The sequence below is a fragment of the Neolamprologus brichardi genome, unplaced genomic scaffold, assembly GCF_056152115.1.
Source record: "Neolamprologus brichardi isolate AB-2024 unplaced genomic scaffold, ASM5615211v1 NODE_ptg000031l+_length_7269946_cov_1, whole genome shotgun sequence".
Lineage (NCBI taxonomy): Eukaryota > Metazoa > Chordata > Actinopteri > Cichliformes > Cichlidae > Neolamprologus > Neolamprologus brichardi.
The window spans coordinates 2,594,883-2,613,162 of record NW_028270136.1 but is presented as its reverse complement, the minus strand read 5'-3'; the positions used below and the strand labels follow the sequence as shown (position 1 = coordinate 2,613,162).

Here is an 18,280-nt window from a genome sequence, read left to right as displayed (position 1 = left end):
GTGCTATATAAGCACCAGCTCATTTTATCATTCTCTTTTCCTTAGTGCATTTTTGCAGCTTTTCAACAAACGATCCTATCAAACTGAAAAGGATACCCGTTTTCATACCAATTTTTCACAAAGCGCTTATGTTTTGTTGTTATTTGGATGAGGTTGTGCAGATATGATCCAATATGCAGGCTGGTGTATTCAGTGATGCCCCAGATCCTTCCAGAAGGCCACTGGCATCAGCACCATCAATTGGCCATGTATTACACCGCTAATAGTTAGCTATAACTGCCACTAATACAAGACACATTATAAGACATGTCTTCAAAAGAATTTCGTACAAAGACGGTGGGACCTTCCAGAGAAGAAAAAGGATTTCTTAAGAATGGTGAATTGACTGGTGTTGGATAATACTGTTACTGCTTTATTCTAGTGACCACTGAAATGCAAGTTAGTGTACAAAATGCCTCAGATTAACTGCTCATATAAGATGTGTTACCAAGATGGCTTCCAAGTGCTGAGATATGCTTCTAGAAGAATGTCGATATTGGTACACTGCCATCAATAAATGTCAACTCATATAAGTGTCAGTAAGGTATAAATTGAAACTAAGACAAATATCTGCATTCTCTACACCCCTAGTAATTAGGTGTAATTTGTACCTATACTAATTAATTTCAACCTGTAACGTGTTAGCTAAATAACAACACACACAGACAAACAGATCTGATTTAGCCATTCCAGCCAACAGAGACATCACAATAATGTAGCATGTACATAGTGTGGGAGATAATCCACTCATTTCCAAACAAAGGATTTGTGTTTCCTTCGAACACAACTGTAAACCACCAGCTGGCTCCATCACACATCCGGCCCAGCAGTGGAGGCAGGGGAAACTAAAATGTGACCAAAATGTGTGAGAAAAACAAGACCACACCAGGGCGGGAAAAGTAAAACCCGTGTCACACATGTACATGCACACAGTTCCTGGTGAGGGTCATCTTTTCCAGTCTGTCACGATGCTCCCTTCACTGTCTCTGCTGTTATTTTCTCCTTTTTATCTTCAACTGCTTTTTTATCTCAGTACAGCCACAGTCTCCCGCTGTTATTTTTGCTTTGTATTTTACACGTGATGTTCAAATGTGTGTCAGCTATACCTTACATTAACAGCAATGATTCTAATATCATTCAGAGAATATGAGAATGTGCTCATGTGGTCTTCAAGCATAATTTTATAGTGATGTTTTTTGCTGTCAACACAATATTTCTGCAGTGACTAAGAGCTGCCGTGCTGAGTTCAGCATTAATATAGGACCACATTTTTTACAAGCACCTACATTACAATGATTATTAAATAAAAACACAAACACGGGGTAACAATAATACTAAACATGGACCTTTTAAGATTAATGGGCCTGTAATACGTTATACATACATAGATATATAAAGATAGATATATATATGACACACGATATTATGGCTGTACGTCCACACACACACACACACACGTACCACCTTACTATAATATTTAGCTCCTTCCTTCGCTCACATACACGTATAAACACAGAGAACACAGGAAAGACAAGGCCTACCTTAAGTGTTGTTTTTCCTCAATTCAGCGGCGATGAGAATAACAACCGTCTGACCGGTGGATAATAGGTCGGTCACGGTCGGGTTAATATCCAGCCCTCGGTGTATCCTCCTCCGTAAAACCCCGGTACAAACCAGCGGACCCGTTGTTGTGCGCGAGGCGGATTCCCACACTTCCCAAATTCCCCGTTCATTACCGGATATTAATATCTTCTTATCAGTAGATGGACTGGTTATATTACGCTCATTATTCTCCTTCCACCGGTGAGCACGAGCTGACGTCTGAAGAGCTCCGGTGGCACGAGTCTCCTCCGGTCGACGGGAGGTGCTGCATTATTCATAAGAGGGGCGTGGCCAATACGCGGAGTGTGTGTGTGTGTGTGTTTGGGTGCGCGCGCGTGCTACAAACAACAGAATGCTTGGGCTGGGTTCAGTTAAACCAGCGTAGTCGCCATGAAGCGCTCGCGAGGACGACATCTAGCGGCCAAAAGGTAATTTGCAGAAATAAATCTAATCAAAAGGCACATTTATTTTGTTGGAGAAAGTCAATGAGCAACACGGTTACGTTATATGATAGAGTAACAAATGCGTGTTAATCCGCATGTGAAAATAGACCACTGTCGTGTTAGTGTGCTTGTATCAGTTTTTTGTCTCTGTAACGTGGTTGTTTTTTGCTTGTTTGTTTATTGTTTTTTCCTAGCTGACCTCTTCACCTGTTATATCAAGGCTTTAAGTTTGCACGATTTGGGCACGTTGAGTGACATGTGAATCTAAACGATGAATCCTGAATGTCTTGCGGAACAAAATGATCTCATCTCATCAATCATCAGATCAAATTACATGCTTCCACTCATCAGGTGTTCCTTGGCACATGCAGCAAAGAGGAAATATTAGTCCTTCTTTCCCAGGGTGTTTCTCATGAAAGCCACTGATATCTTTTGCACCTTCACAGGACGTTACAGTGATGTATTAACAACCTCTTTTTTCTCCTCTTGAGTAGTCTTTTCCAAAATATTGCTCAAGGTTATTTCCTGCAGACTGCCTTTGCTCAACAACTAATGAGCTTAGATGCATGAAGAGCTAACCAAACAATTTTCGAGCTACTTGTTAAGTGAAATATTGCTAGCATTTTACAAAACTGTCAGTGAACAGCGGCTACTCTATGTGATGCTTCCACAGACTGGTGGTAAATGGCCTGCATTTGCATTTTCTGGTCCCTAAGGACCCCAAAGCGCTTCACACTACATTCAGTCATTTACCCATTCACACACTGGCGATGGCAAGCTACATTGTAGCCACAGCTGCCCTGGGGCGCACTGACAGAGGCGAGGCTGCCAGACACTGGCGCCACCGGGCTCTCTGACCACCACCAGTAGGCAAACATGGGGTTAGTATCTTGCCCAAGGATATTTGGCATGCAGCCAGGAGGCAGCTGGGGATCGAACCACCGATCTTCTGATTAGTGGCTGACCTGCTCTGCCACCTGAGCTACAGCCACCCCATAGACTGAATATAAAAATGTAGAGCCACAAAGACATCAGTGAATACTCCCGGTCATGTAGTCTTTCAGAGTGTCAACTTGTCTGAGAAACCAAGGGACATTGGCTCTGATAGGCTAGCAATGACATGGTAAAACAGGAAGGTGCTTACTGAGGTCACAAATAAACGGAGATAACAACAATTGTTGTTTCAGTGTACACCGGTATTTGGTGCCACATTACCTAAGCAGATTTAGATGCATGCTCCACAGCTGTGTCCTAAAACATAAATCCAAAAAACTTTGCCTCCTCTTCTTCATTATTTAACATGCAGTTCTTGTTTGAACCAAATATTTCAAATTTGGAGTCATCACACCATAAGACCTGCTGTGACTGATTTTCAATTTAGCAATTCCATGGAGACCATGGATGGATCAATTATAAGGCATAATAAGAATAAAGACATCTTTCTAACATTCACACTGCACCGCATCCATCAGAGAACAACTTGAGGTTATCCCCGAGGATATCTGGCTAGAATGGTGCAACCAGGGATCAAAACACCAGCCTTCCTAATAGTAGAGGACCCGCTCTACCGCTTGAGCTATAGAAAATCACTTGCAAAGGTAAAGAACCTACAATACTACAGGGAAGACCCCAACAATCACGTCTCACTATGAGCAATGGCTTTGGTGACAGTGGGAAGGGAAAACTGCCCTCTCTACTTTCAAGATTAGGCTTAAAACTTTTCTTTCAAAGCATAGTTATGGCTGGATCAGGTGATCCTGAATCCCCCTAACACTGCAATAGGCCCATGCTGCTGGAGGATTCCCATGATTTTCTTCTTCACTCACCTTTTTTTTTACTCACTATGTATTTATCTCTCTGCATTTAATTATTAATTAGCTGATCTCTGGCTTTTTTCCACAGCATGTTTTAGCCTGTCTTTCTCTAATAACCCCCATGATGTTGCCTCTACCTGAGCTTGAAAGTAGAGAGGGTGTCTGTCTCCTGAATCCAAACCCATAGCTGGTTCCATAGAAGAGGGGCCTGAAAGCTAAAGGCTCTTCCTTTTGTTCTACATTTAAATACCTCAGGAACCACAAGTAAGCCTGCAGTCTGAGAGTGAAGTGCTGTAATCGGGTGATACAGTAAGATGGGGCTCAATCATTCAAGACTGTAGATGTACGGAAAAGGTTCTTAAATGTGATTTTGGATTTAATGGACAGCCAATAAAGAGAAACCAGTGTGGGAAAAATATGCTGTCTCTAGCTAGACCCTATCAGTACGCAGTGTTGGGAAGGTTACTTTTAAAATGTATTCCATTACAGAATACAGATTACATGCCCCAAAATGTATTTTGTAACGTATTCCGTTACGTTACTCAATGAGAGTAACGTATTCTGAATACTTTGGATTACTTAATATATTATCATGCTTTTTACAACTACGTGAATGTACTATTGCTGTGATTTATTACTGTTACTGAAGGTCCGCGGCTCCGAACCGTAGTAAAGTGACCTCTGACTAATGGGTTCCATGTCGGGCTCATAGCCGAAAACTAGCTTTACTTTGTTGTCTGGGTCAACTTTGCTTGCCAGAGACAAAGAGAGGCGTTGAAAGGCTGCTCCAACGGAACTTATTGTTTCGGAGGAAAACACGAACACGGTGTACAGTCGAGTCTTAATAGCTTACTTACAACTGGGCTCGTCAGGCTCTCTTCTTGGCTGCAGTGGTTATTATTATATTTACATGCTTCCAGCTCTTGTTTCTGCTCGATGACAGCTCGTACTTTTCCTTTTTCTCCCTCCTCGCGCTCACAGACACATAACGGGTATGGCAGTCCATTCTCCCTGCAGCACGGACTACACTGCCCATGATGCTACATTCTTTACAGCTATACCTGTAGCATTCTGCCTATTAGCTTAGCACAACAACTACAACAAAAAGGGCTCTCTCACCCAGGAAACACAGAGCGGCACCCTGTAACTATGGCAACCGTAACGCTGACACCTGGAACAACAGAACGTAGCTGTCAAACAAACGGCAAACAGGCCTGACCCGCCACAATATGAAACAGGGAAGTACCGCCGTGTAATCCATTTATTTCAACAAAGTAACTGTATTCTAAATACCACCTTTTTAAACGGTAACTGTAACGGAATACAGTTACTCATATTTTGTATTTTAAATACGTAATGGTGGTACATGTATTCCGTTACTCCCCAACACTGTCAGTACGCTTGCTGCAGCATCTTCAATCAACTGAAGGCTTTTGAGGGACTTTTTAAGACATCCAAATGATGTACATGCTGCACAACATGCAGAGATGTGCCACATTTTCATCTAATACCTCTTTGGGAATCAGAGACCACAGATCTCAAGCTCAAAGGGAGAGAGTTCCAGAGTGCAAGTGTTGTGTGTCTGCACATAACACTTGATCATTCCTTGAGTTAGATTCCTGTTTTGTTTGTCTTGAATGACACATTGGTCAGTTTTAAGTGGCTCAAACAAAACGATTCCTCTGAAAATGGTCAGATACAAGTACTGGACTGAAAAGGAGTGAAAAACAGGCCAGTGTTCAAAGAACCTTCAAACGGCCCAGAGAGCTAAGAACTGATTACATATGAAGCATGTCTGGCACCTTGGAAGCAAAACAATAAGGGGCACACCTCTGGAAGGAAAAAAAAAACACACACTGAGTTTCAAGGTTTAAAATTTCTGCAAAATTTACTGCAAATTATAATCAGAATCAAGTAGAGGCGTTGGAGAAACAACAAACTCTACCAAAGAATGCTTGACTGGTGTGGCAATTTCAGCTGCTCTCTACTAATCAGTAAAGGCCTGCCTATATGGCAAAACACAGCAGGAACATATCAATATTACTTGCATGTTAAAAACAAAGCAGACAAAAGAAGAAGAATTTACACCAGCAGATAAAAGTATTTTTTTTTTGTTTTTATAAAAACACCTCGTCTCCTCCCACCATTTTTTTTTGGAAGAGATGCACACACTCAAAGGCTAAAATAAAGAATGACAATTAGTCTTGCAACATTTGTAGACTGTAAGAGACTGACACTAAATAATTTCTTATAGCACCATACAGTTTTATATGCAGTTTTTTCATAACACTTTTAGCTCTGAGTTTCACTTCCTTTGGCAGACAGCAGATCATATTAACTAGTTATAGTCATTAAGTGGCCAAAATAAACTGACGTATGTCTCGTATTTAAAAAGGGCGTCACATAACTGTAATTAAGGTTAGGTAACCGATTGGTCTTCACCCCACTTAAATTTGATGAGACAAGGACATCATTAACCTCACAATACATTCATAGAAGCTCTGCAGTGGATGGCTTGCTTCTGCTAAGTTAACAGACTTAACACAGAGGCTATTTTAAAAGCAGGAAAACATTCTACAGTGCAACAGACAAAAGACACGATATTCACAACAGGCCAGTGAAGTTAAGTATAAGTGCTCGCCTCATTAATGGACAGTATCGTAGGCACGAGACAGGTTTAGGGCGAGCCAAGTCTCAGCTGTCACAACAGTATAAATGTGTGCCTTTTCAAAGCCGTTGAAGTCGGTGGTTACGCTGACAGTGTAAGCGCCCATGTTGTCGACGAGAAGCCAGTCGCCCACGTACAGCTCAGGAATCCAGTAGCTTTCGGTTATTTTGTCGATGCTGTCGCAGGTTGGACCCCAGATGACGGAGCGGTATCTCGGTTCGCTCTTCTTAACAGCCTGCAGAGAGCTTATCAACTGAGATATATTTAAAAAAAACAAAACAAAAAAACCCCACAACCTGTCTGAACTAACACTATGCTCAATTTTGTCAATGATGATTTTGTCAATTTTTGACATGATGTCACTGGCCTAAACATGCAGAAACTGCTGCTGTTGAAAGCATGGATGTTTAGCACTTTTCACCAGATGTGAAGAGGAAAAAAAATAAAACAGTGAAATTCTTTTATAGGGATGCTGTTGATATTTACCCTGTGAGGGTACGGTTCAAGTTTGCAGTGAGCGGGGTCGAAGATGATGCAACTCATGGAGCCGTACACACCGTCGTTAATGTAGTACATCATCACTCTCTCGGGGCAGCTTTCTGCTCCATCTGGAGAACGCAAACGAGGAATGATGGTTAGCATAACAGCAGCTGAGATGCACAGAAACTACAACCCTGTACGCTAAGGTGTGTCGAACAGTTACACATCACTGCAACACCTGTGCATTTAATGGCTCCGTCCTCGACGACGACTCTTTTGGCAATGACGTTCACTGCCAGCGTGAAGGCCGATTCCACGTAGTATCTGCCCGGCTCTGCAATCACCTCCAACCCACTGACAGGTGGGAAGAATTCATCCAGCGATCCGTTAATGACTTCCGAGAACTAGGAACACACACACACACACACACACACACACACACTGTTAATAACTTGACTCTATGGCCTTATGCCTCTGCTCACAATACTTACTCTTTAAAAAAAGGCAGGGGTGCTTTGTGGTAGCGTGGGTTCCTCCCACAGTCCAAAGATGTGCGAGTTAGGTTAATAAATGGTTGTCCGTCTCTGTCAGTGTGTTAACCTGCGATATCCAGGCAACCTGTACCTGTGTGTCTTTACCCATGACAGAATCCAGCCCAACTGCGACCCTGCACTGAATAAGTGGGAGAAAATGGATGGATAGTGTTGCAGTGGTTAACTTGCACTATAAGGCAGATCTTATATTTAAAGGCTCCTCCACAACTTGAGTTATGCTTGAGCGATCCGGTGTCTGTGTGAGAGTGCAGACAAAAAGCTCATCTCAGGACACACATACACACTCCAACTCTTTATTTACCACTGGCGAGCCCATTTTACATGCAGTCTTCAAATGACTGTGATGCCATTACTGTTTGTGCTACAGACAAAATTCACTTTGATTCAGAAGAAGAGAAGACGAGCTTCTACAGGTTACTGCATTCCAGCAGATACTGGGTTCAGGACATCCAGACAAGTAGAGCAAAGACAGAGCTGAGTGACAGCACGCTCCCCTGAATACCAGTCTGCTGTCGCCGTGGGGGAGAAACTAAACACACAAACATGTGTGTTGGCTGGTGTAAGAGTGGTTTTTCCTCCCTATAGCCTTTTAAATGAAATTTCTTCTTCATAATCAATAAAAATGATATGACAGAATAATTTTCAGCTCCTCTGAACGCCCTGGGAATCTCAAATGTACCAACAGCACCATCATGTGGCCACTGCTCTCCTTTCACTCTGCTTTGAACTACAAAGGCAGAAAAACTGATTCCAAATATCATCTGCAGCGAGCAGAACACCGTGAACGCTCTCAACAGGAACGTGGGACCATCAAGAAAAACAAGCAAACCAACTGATAGTGAAAGCATCAGAGTCACGTTTGTGTTCACGTTAGAGATGGCACGATACCACTTTTTTATGTCCGATACCGATATCATAAATTTGGATATCTGCCGATACCGATATGAATCCGATATAGTGTGTTTTTCAATAAATAAAACGTTTTTTTTAAAATATCTTGCTGCATTTTGTATAAGTTCATACTCAAGTTTAAATAAATAACAACACTAAAGCTATTCTGTTATACCTGTATGTAAAAAATACACTGCGCCCAAAATATTTCATAGTTCAGCAACACTGATCAATCTAATAAACTTAAACCTGCTCCATCCTCCCTATTCTGGTATTTTAAAGAGTACTTAGCAGAAATATTAAGCAACCTAACTAATAGGGTTGCAAACTCCCAGCAAAAAAAAAAAGAAGGGAACCACCCCCCACCTCATGATGCTTAATCAACATAATCAACTTTAATTTGATGCAGGGAGGAAAATGCACAGAAATCAATTATTTTTCAAGAAATATTAAATAGATTCAACATCTTTCTTCAACAGAACTGCAGACTGCACAGATGGTACCTTCCCAAAGGAAAAAGTACTATAGCTTACTAGGGTATAGTAGACTTAACAGTTACTATATACAGTAATGGACTTCTATATATTTTTTTTACATCAGATTAAAACTTTGGGTGTAAGAGTCAGATAATTATTTATTAAAAGCTCGACATTTTAAATGAGAATAAGAAAGAAAAGTTTTGTGCCCCTTTTCCCTGTTCATGCCCTATCGGCCCCCCTGGCTAAACTTTGCTAGATCCGCCCCTGCACAGTTACAGCCGTCAGCTGCATAGAAAAAGATCCTGGTGTAGAAAGTAATAATAAATAAATTCTAACAACAGCTTATCAAGCTTAAACGTGCTGCTGTTGTTCAGCCGCTGGTTTCCTCTTTCTGGTGCAAAGTGGGCCAAAAACAAATGAGAGACGGACTCGCGACAGAAAAGCCGATCAGCTGATCATTGATCAGTTTAACGTTTGAAGTCGCAGCAGGAGAGGGAGAGAGAGAGAGAGAGGCAGTCGCTCCATATCTCGGTTGTTAAGCTTAACGCTGGAATGCTTTACAAACATTCAGAGATGAACTTACACACTTGCTTTACTTCTCTCTGGGAAAACTTCCTCGGAGATGAAATGCTGGTTTGGTAGCGAGGCTACAAATACACACAGCGGCTCTATCACGTGACCACACTGCTGCAACGTGCTATGGTTATGAGCCGGGTTACGCCGTGTAGCAAGTTTTGTGAGGTGCTTTTTTGATATTTAATGGATCGGATTACATTTTTTATTTCTCCCCGATATCCGATCCAGGAATTTGGGTCAGTATCGCACCGATACCGACACGTAATATCGGATCGGTCCATCTCTAGTTCAGGTATCGCTTCTTTGTTTGTTATATTGTTACCTGTTGTATTTGTTGTAACTTCTTCTAGACATTTTTATTTCAGTGAGACTAGCTGGATAAATAAAGGATGACCATCAGGTGAACGTCTTTAAGGTTGCTGTGTGTTTATAAGTGCAACTGCCCCACGCTCCTTCCCCACATTTTGTCACCCTGGTTGCCACCAGGCTGGGAGCTCACTGACCCTCAGGAGGCATTTCCCAAACTGCCATCTCAGGCTAGAGATCCTTGTTTACCATCCATCCATCATAAACTGTGTTTGAGGCTGTGGTTGTTTGCAAGTGAGTGCATATTTTTTGACTTTTCATACACAACTCTAAGAAACAAATCCTTTCAACCTGTGGGGAGTTAATGTGCCAGAGCTGGTGATTAGAAACAGGACTTATATAATGTGGTGGAGACAATGCTAAAGCAGAGACTTTACCTCTTCAAACTTCTCTTGGAAGTCCCCAATCTTAGAAAATCCTCCACCAATATCCAAGAGTCTCATCTGGAACCCCAAAAAACTCTGAAAGAGATCAGTGTTGCATATTGGAGCTGCAAATAAACAATACAGGAATTATTGTTGCGTTTGTGTCACAATGGCTCACCGCTACGTCAAAGACACCCCGAGCGTCTTCGATGGCCTGCCTGAAGGCCGAGCTCCTGGTGCAGCCGCTGCCCACGTGGAAGCTGACGCCGACCACCTCTAAGTTCAGCTCTCTGGCACGGCCCAGCAACTGTCTAACTGTGGGCAGTCTGGCTCCAAACTTTGGACTGAGTCTTACCATCGATTTGGAGTCGTCCACTGCAATTCGTATTACCAGCCTGGAAAGTGATTCAAAGGTGTTATTGCAAATCAATCTCAATCTCAAAGGAAGCTGCACCAAATGCTGAAACATAGTAGCGGTTGCTCACTTACTTGGCTTGGGGATGGACAAGAGAGATTTTTAAGAGTTCCTCCTCATTATCAAAAGTCATCAGATTCACTCTGTGAGCGCAGGCGTATCTGATGTGGGACAGCGGTTTGGTCGTGTGGGCATAAATGATGTTATCGGGCTTCACCCCAAGCGACAGGGCCAGCTCGATCTCAGCCTGTGTGGGACCAAGATGTATTTATACAAGAGCTGACTCTCAAGAACACAAACTAATCCTCATTATTTTAAGATATTCCATCGGTACCTTGCTGGCACAGTCAAAACCAGTGTCCAGAGCGCTTAGCATCTTCAAAACTGCTGTTGTGTTGTTGCACTTCACTGCATAGAAGGGTTTCACCCGAGGCAACAGACTGATCCACTGCCGGTGCCTCTCTAATATATTGTCGAGATTTACGACACAGAAAGGCTCCTCGCTGCCCTAGAAGATGCATTTTTTTGGAGACCTCTTCATAATCATACAATATTTTGAGAGCCATCACAGAACATTTGGACAAAATTAAGGAATTTGAATGATACAATGCCTCTGATGCTCACCACCGAATACAGCTGTCTAATCTTGCCATCAATGATGTCACTGATGCTCCTTCCAGTCTCTAATATTTCAATGGGATTCCTCTCAAGAGACAAACCATGCATGACTGATCCATTTGTAGTTTCAGGTGCTGGAGGAGACACGGAGCAAAAATGTCTAGATTCGTAAACAAGAATCAACTTCATTCACAAAAACCAAAACATCAAATTAAGTTTTTCCCCCTGTTTTCTTACCATAGGATGAAACGTTCTCTGGAAAAAAGAAACCAACAAAGCTATATAAGCTATTTTCAAACAGGCCCGAGTGTGTTTGCAGGGCTTTCTAGCTATGCAGGCACACTTTACAAGGACTCAGTCCAACAGATACTCAGTGTGCTGTGTTTTATTAGCTGAGAAAAGACTTTTCTCCACCTACCATTAAGGAAAAAAACAAAACAAAGAAAAAAACAAAACAAAGAACATCAGTAGTATTTACTTTAAACCTGCAATACTATTTTTTTTCCTGTGCAATGTCAAGATGTCTTTAAACTAACTACACTAAGACAAACAAGGCCGGTGTTATGCAGTCATAGTCACGAGGGAAACGCCTGTGAGGTTACGTTTCAGTAGTGTTTCCATGTGTGCGTGCCATTCTGTCTCTAAACATGACAGCAGCAAGTTTTCAATGTAATGTAAAACTTTGTTAACATGACCCAACTAGGCACTCCTGCAATCTATTATAATCCACCAAGGTCATCAAGATCAAGTTGAATGATTTATCTGTCAAAAATTGATATAAAGCCTTATAACTATGATTCTTATAAGTATGATGACAACATAGGCATAGAGGGAATGATACACAAGGATGTTAAAAATGACATTATTTTGGCCTTTGAACTATTCTTCAAATAAAATAAAATCTTCATGTCTTACTTTTAAAGCTATGCTTTTCACCTGACCTGAAAACCTGTTACATCTTTAAAGTATCACCAAGAGAAATCATCTGCTGGGCTAGGTATAAATACACAGTAGTATAATACTGACGTCTGCAATGGTACAATAGCGATGGGCTAATGGACATCTGAAGACTGCCGGGTACCACAGGCAGGAGCTTCAATAACTTTATGAAAAAGTGATGATGCAATGACTACGCTGGGAGATGAAAATCAGGAGCCCCTCATGTTTTACAACTTTACCTGAATCATATTTGGCTGATAGTCTGTTCAAAGTCATCTTCTTAGACAAGTCCAGAAAGTTTCCAGAGAAGCGGGTGTTTTTAGATTTTTCTCCTGTTGCTAAATCTGAAAAGAAAAAAGAAAGTAAAAGCAGCACATTTATCATATCTTTTATCAAATATGCCACAGAAGGCCAGCATAAACAGGCAGTGAAAATACGTTTTTGCTGGGAATCCCGTGTGAACATGTGCAATAAAGAAATTTTGACCTTGAGCACCCAGACCCACAATGGCCTGTCCTCTGGGTGCATACTTACTCCTTGAGCATCTGGCACAAACAGTGGCGTGCTCTTACAGCAAAACAGCATTTCTCAGGTTTCTATATTTTTATTATGCTCCCCAGAAGACCTGCGCTGGCCACTCCACCGCAGGCCTGCACCTGCACAGCGAGCAAATCTGAATCTGTGTCAAACTGACCTCATCTCTGTGTGAAAGGACGTTGCTGGTGATGAGAGCCGCGTCTCTGCGGCGTTTCCCCACACAGAGACGTGACACAGTGTGTGCTTACAGCAACTGGAGTGCGCTCTGGCTCTTTACTAGCAGGCAAAGCCCTCGCCTTCTGCTCAGAGAACGAAGTTCACCAGAAGAACCAGCTGCGGTCCACAGGACGAGACACTCATTAGTGATTACCAATTATGTTGCAAAAAAAGTAAATAAATACTCAACTGCCTGGGAAGAGCTTTTACACTTCCTGTGAATAACACTGAGGAAATTACTCCAGAAACAGGCTGCTATTCAGCCCAGAGTGCTTGTGAGACAGTGAGTGAATGAGGAGCAACAACTTAATCTATTGCATACATCTGCTTCTACAAAAAAAGGCTGTATCTTAAAAAAAAAAAAAAAAACAGAAAACATCAACTTGTAAGATGATGCTTTACTCCAACTAAAAGCAAACTGATCTGATAGTATTAGAAGTTCCACTCCATTACTAGCATACACATACAGGTGTGCAGATGCCTCTCCCCTGACCAAAATAGACAAAATTTAGTGGGAAACGCTGCTGCAACTAATCTGAGCTGTTTTCAGTCAGCTAGTCCAATTTTTCAGCCTGAAGTCAGCCTTGACTGACCCTCAAGTCTGTTTGTCGGTGGCGCTGTCACTTGGTGTTCGCTCGCTCTGTGGTATAGTATCGCTTCCTGTTCCTGCTCAAACACAGTGGTGTTTCTGAGTAGCTTATTTGCTTAGCAGTTTAATTAACAACTTTTAAATACATTCTTTTTTCACAGTATAATCTTCACGTGCTTCATCCGAAGCACACTTTCTGTGTACTCACTACCTAATTTATAGCCAAAGTATTCACTCACTGTCTCTGTACTGTTTCGCTAGCTTAGCTCGTAGCCGACTCGTTAGCACCATGGCTACTTCACCTGTCCCTTCTGCACTTTCTTGCTCATTGTGTCAGATGTTTAGTTACTCCTCGGCCTCCTTTAGCAGTAATGATATCTGTAACAAATGTAGCATATTTGCAGCTCTGGAGGCCAGGATTACTGATCTGGAGACTCGGCTTTGCACCCTTCTCTCACCCTTAGCTAGCCAGGCCCCTGTAGCTGGTGCAGCCGAAGATAGCGTAGGCCCCGCTAGCTGTTCCCCGGCAAATCCCAAGCAGCTGCGGAAAGAAGGCGGCTGGGTAACGGTGAGGAGGAAGCATAGTCCTAAACAGAAGCCCCAGGTACACCACCAACCCGTTCATGTGTCTAACCATTTTTCCCCACTCGGTGACACACCCGCTGGGGGTCAAACTCTGGTAATTGGTGATTCTGTTCTCAGACATGTGAAGCTAGAGACACCGGCAACCATAGTCAATTGTCTTCCAGGGGCCAGAGCAGGCGACATTGAAGGAAATTTAAAACTGCTGGCTAAGGGTAAACGTAAATTCAGTAAAATCATAATTCACGTCGGCAGTAATGACACCCGGTTACGCCAATCGGAGGTCACTAAAATCAATATTGAATCGGTGTGTAACTTTGCCAAAACAATGTCGGACTCTGTAGTTTTCTCTGGTCCCCTCCCCAATCAGACCAGGAGTGACATGTTTAGCCGCATGTTCTCCTTAAATTGCTGGCTGTCTGAGTGGTGTCCCAGAAATGATGTGGGCTTCATAGATAATTGGCAAACCTTCTGGAGGAAACCTGGTCTTGTTAGGAGAGATGGCATCCATCCCACTTTGGATGGAGCAGCTCTCATTTCTAGAAATATCGACAAATTTATTAAACCCCTCAAAATATGACTATCCAGAGTTGGGACCAGGAAGCAGAGTTGCAGTCTTACACGCCTCTCTGCAGCTTCTCTCCTCCTGCTACCCCCCCAAAAACCCATCTCCATAGAGACTGTGTCTGCTTCCAAAAAGACAAAAAACAAACTAAAAACCAGCAACAAACAACTTAAACATTTACAAAGAAAGAACAATACAGTATCCACATCTGAACCAAAGAGTAAAACAGTGAAATGTGGATTATTAAATATTAGGTCTCTCTCCTCCAAGTCTCTGTTAGTACATGACTTAATAATTGATCAACAAATCGATTTACTCTGCCTTACAGAAACCTGGTTGCAGCAGGATGATTATGTTAGTTTAAATGAATCAACACCCCCGAGTCATTCTAACTACCAGAAATCTCGAAGCACAGGTCGAGGGGGCGGTTTGGCAGCAATTTTTCACACCAGTCTATTAATTAATGAAAGACCAAGACAGACTTTTAATTCATTTGAAAGCCTGATGCTTAACATTGTCCACCCCAGCTGTGAAACTCAGAAACCAGTCTTACTTGTTATCATCTATCGTCCACCTGGGCCTTACACAGAGTTTCTGTCTGATTTCTCAGACTTTATATCTAATTTAGTTCTGAGCTCAGATAAAATAATTATTGTGGGTGATTTTAACATCCATGTTGATGCTAAAAATGACAGCCTCAACATGGCATTTAATCTGTTGTTAGACTCAATTGGTTTCTCTCAAAATGTAAAAGAACCCACCCACCACTTTAATCACACTCTAGATCTTGTTTTAACATATGGCATAGAAACTGAACATTTAACAGTGTTTCCTGAAAACCCTCTCCTGTCTGATCATTTCTTGATAACATTTACAATAATTGATTACGCAGCAGTGGAGAGTGGACTTTATCAAAGTAGATGTCTTTCTGAAAGCGCTGTAACTAAGTTTAAGAATATAATCCAGCCACTGTTATCATCGTCAATGCCCTGTACCAACACAGAGCAGAGCGGCTATCTGAACGCTACCCCAACAGAGGTCGATTATCTTGTTAATAATTTCACCTCCTCACTACGTACGACTCTGGATACTGTAGCTCCGGTGAAAACTAAGGTCTCTAATCAGAAATACCTGACCCCGTGGTATAATTCTCAAACACGTACCCTAAAGCAGATGACTCGTAATCTGGAGAGGAAATGGCGTGTCACAAATTTAGAGGATTATCATTTAGCCTGGAGAAATAGTTTGTTGCTTTATAAGAAAGCCCTCCGCAAAGCCAGAACAGCTTACTACTCATCAGTGATTGAAGAAAATAAGAACAACCCCAGGTTTCTCTTCAGCACTGTAGCCAGGCTGACAAAAAGTCAGAGCTCTTTTGAGCCAACCATCCCTTTAACGTTAACTAGTGATGACTTCATGAACTTCTTCACAAATAAAATTTTTATCATTAGAGAAAAAATTACCAATAATCATCCCACAGATGTAATATTATCTACAGCTACTCTTAGTTCCATTGATGTTAAGTTAGACTCTTTTTCTCCAATCGATCTTTCTGAGTTAACTTCAATAATTACTTCCTCCAAACCATCAACGTGTCTTTTAGACCCCATTCCTACAAAACTGCTCAAAGAAGTCCTGCCATTGATTAATTCTTCGATCTTATATATGATCAACCTATCTCTAATAATCGGCTATGTACCACAGGCCTTCAAGGTGGCTGCAGTTAAACCTTTACTCAAAAAGCCATCTCTAGACCCAGCAGTCTTAGCTAATTATAGGCCAATCTCCAACCTTCCTTTCATATCAAAAATCCTTGAAAGAGTAGTTGTCAAACAGCTAACAGATCATCTGCAGAGGAATGGTTTATTTGAAGAGTTTCAGTCAGGTTTCAGAGCTCATCACAGCACAGAAACAGCTTTAGTGAAGGTTACAAATGATCTTCTTATGGCCTCTGACAGTGGACTCATCTCTGTGCTTGTCCTTCTTGACCTTAGTGCAGCATTCGATACTGTTGACCATAATATCCTGTTAGAGCGATTAGAACATGCTGTAGGTATTACAGGTATTGCACTGCAGTGGTTTGTATCATATCTATCTAATAGACTCCAATTTGTGCATGTAAATGGAGAGTCCTCTTCACACACTGAGGTTAATTATGGAGTTCCACAGGGTTCAGTGCTAGGACCAATTCTGTTTACATTATACATGCTTCCCCTAGGCAGCATCATTAGAAGACATGGCATACATTTTCACTGCTATGCAGATGACACCCAGCTCTATCTGTCCATGAAGCCAGATAACACACACCAATTAGTTAAACTGCAGGAATGTCTTAAAGACATAAAGACTTGGATGGCTACTAACTTTCTGCTTCTTAACTCAGATAAAACTGAGGTCATTGTACTCGGCGCTGAAAAGCTTAGAAATATGGTATCTAATCAGATTCTTACTCTGGATGGCATTACCTTGGCCTCCAGTAACACTGTGAGGAACCTTGGAGTCATTTTTGACCAGGATATGTCCTTCAACGCACATATTAAACAAATATGTAAGACTGCGTTCTTCCATTTGCGCAACATCTCTAAAATTAGAAATATCCTGTCTCAGAGTGATGCTGAAAAACTAGTTCATGCATTTATTACTTCCAGGCTGGACTACTGCAATTCATTATTATCAGGATGTCCAAAAAACTCCCTGAAAAGCCTTCAGCTAATCGAAAATGCTGCAGCAAGAGTACTGACAGGGACTAGAAAGAGAGAGCATATTTCTCCTGTTTTGGCTTCCCTTCATTGGCTTCCTGTTAAATCCAGAATTGAATTCAAAATCCTGCTCCTCACATACAAGGTCTTAAATAAACAGGCCCCATCTTATCTTAATGACCTTGTAGTACCATATCACCCTATTAGAGCACTTCGCTCCCGCTCTGCAGGCCTACTTGTTGTTCCTAGAGTATTTAAAAGTAGAATGGGAGGGAGAGCCTTCAGTTTTCAGGCCCCTCTTCTGTGGAACCAGCTTCCAGTTTGGATTCAGGAGACAGACACTATCTCTACTTTTAAGATTAGGCTTAAAACTTTCCTTTTTGCTAAAGCATATAGTTAGGGCTGGACCAGGTGACCCTGAATCCTCCCTTAGTTATGCTGCAATAGATGTAGGCTGCCGGGGGATTCCCATGATGCATTGAGTTTTTCCTTTCCAGTCACCTTTCTCACTCACTATGTGTTAATAGACCTCTCTGTATTGAATCATATCTGTTATTAATCTCTGTCTCTCTTCCACAGCATGTCTTTTATCCTGTCTTCCTTCTCTCATCCCAACCGGTCGCAGCAGATGGCCCCGCCCCTCCCTGAGCCTGGTTCTGCCTGAGGTTTCTTCCTGTTAAAAGGGAGTTTTTCCTTCCCACTGTCGCCAAAGTGCTTGCTCATAGGGGGTCGTATGATTGTTGGGCTTTTCTCTGTATCTATGAAGCGCCTTGAGGCGACATTTGTTGTGATTTGGCGCTATATAAATAAAATTGAATTGAATTGAATTGAAAGTCAATGAGG

General features: G+C 41.9%; 2 protein-coding genes across 2 annotated transcripts in view; both read right to left on the bottom strand.

The window, feature by feature from the left end:
- Positions 1–1,868, bottom strand: part of tanc2a (tetratricopeptide repeat, ankyrin repeat and coiled-coil containing 2a) — a 51,780-nt gene extending 49,912 nt beyond the window's left edge. The window contains exon 1 of the mRNA XM_087837206.1: positions 1,581–1,868. The gene's annotated coding sequence lies outside the window, so the exon portion shown is untranslated. The remainder of the gene's footprint in view (positions 1–1,580) is intronic.
- A 4,100-nt stretch (positions 1,869–5,968) lies between these two features.
- LOC102797037 (ornithine decarboxylase-like) lies at positions 5,969–12,834 on the bottom strand. The gene is made up of 9 exons (XM_087837194.1): positions 12,489–12,834; positions 11,317–11,444; positions 11,027–11,200; positions 10,767–10,939; positions 10,456–10,672; positions 10,290–10,373; positions 7,270–7,450; positions 7,053–7,168; positions 5,969–6,801 (listed from the first exon to the last, which is right to left on the bottom strand). Exons 1-9 carry the CDS (start codon positions 12,832–12,834, stop codon positions 6,544–6,546), a joined length of 1,677 nt encoding a protein of 558 aa, XP_087693320.1. The 3' UTR covers positions 5,969–6,543.
- Between the last annotated feature and the right edge of the window lie 5,446 nt (positions 12,835–18,280).

Bases quoted from the DNA above. Each gene is read 5' to 3' on its own strand.
- LOC102797037 (XM_087837194.1), bottom strand. From the start codon at position 12,834: ATGCTGTTTTGCTGTAAGAGCACGCCACTGTTTGTGCCAGATGCTCAA. The intron at 11,445-12,488 runs GTAAAGTTGTAA...TGTCTCCTCCAG, and splicing joins ATCAGCCAAATATGATTCAG to CACCTGAAACTACAAATGGA. The intron at 11,201-11,316 runs GTGAGCATCAGA...TGCATCTTCTAG, and splicing joins TTAGACAGCTGTATTCGGTG to GGCAGCGAGGAGCCTTTCTG.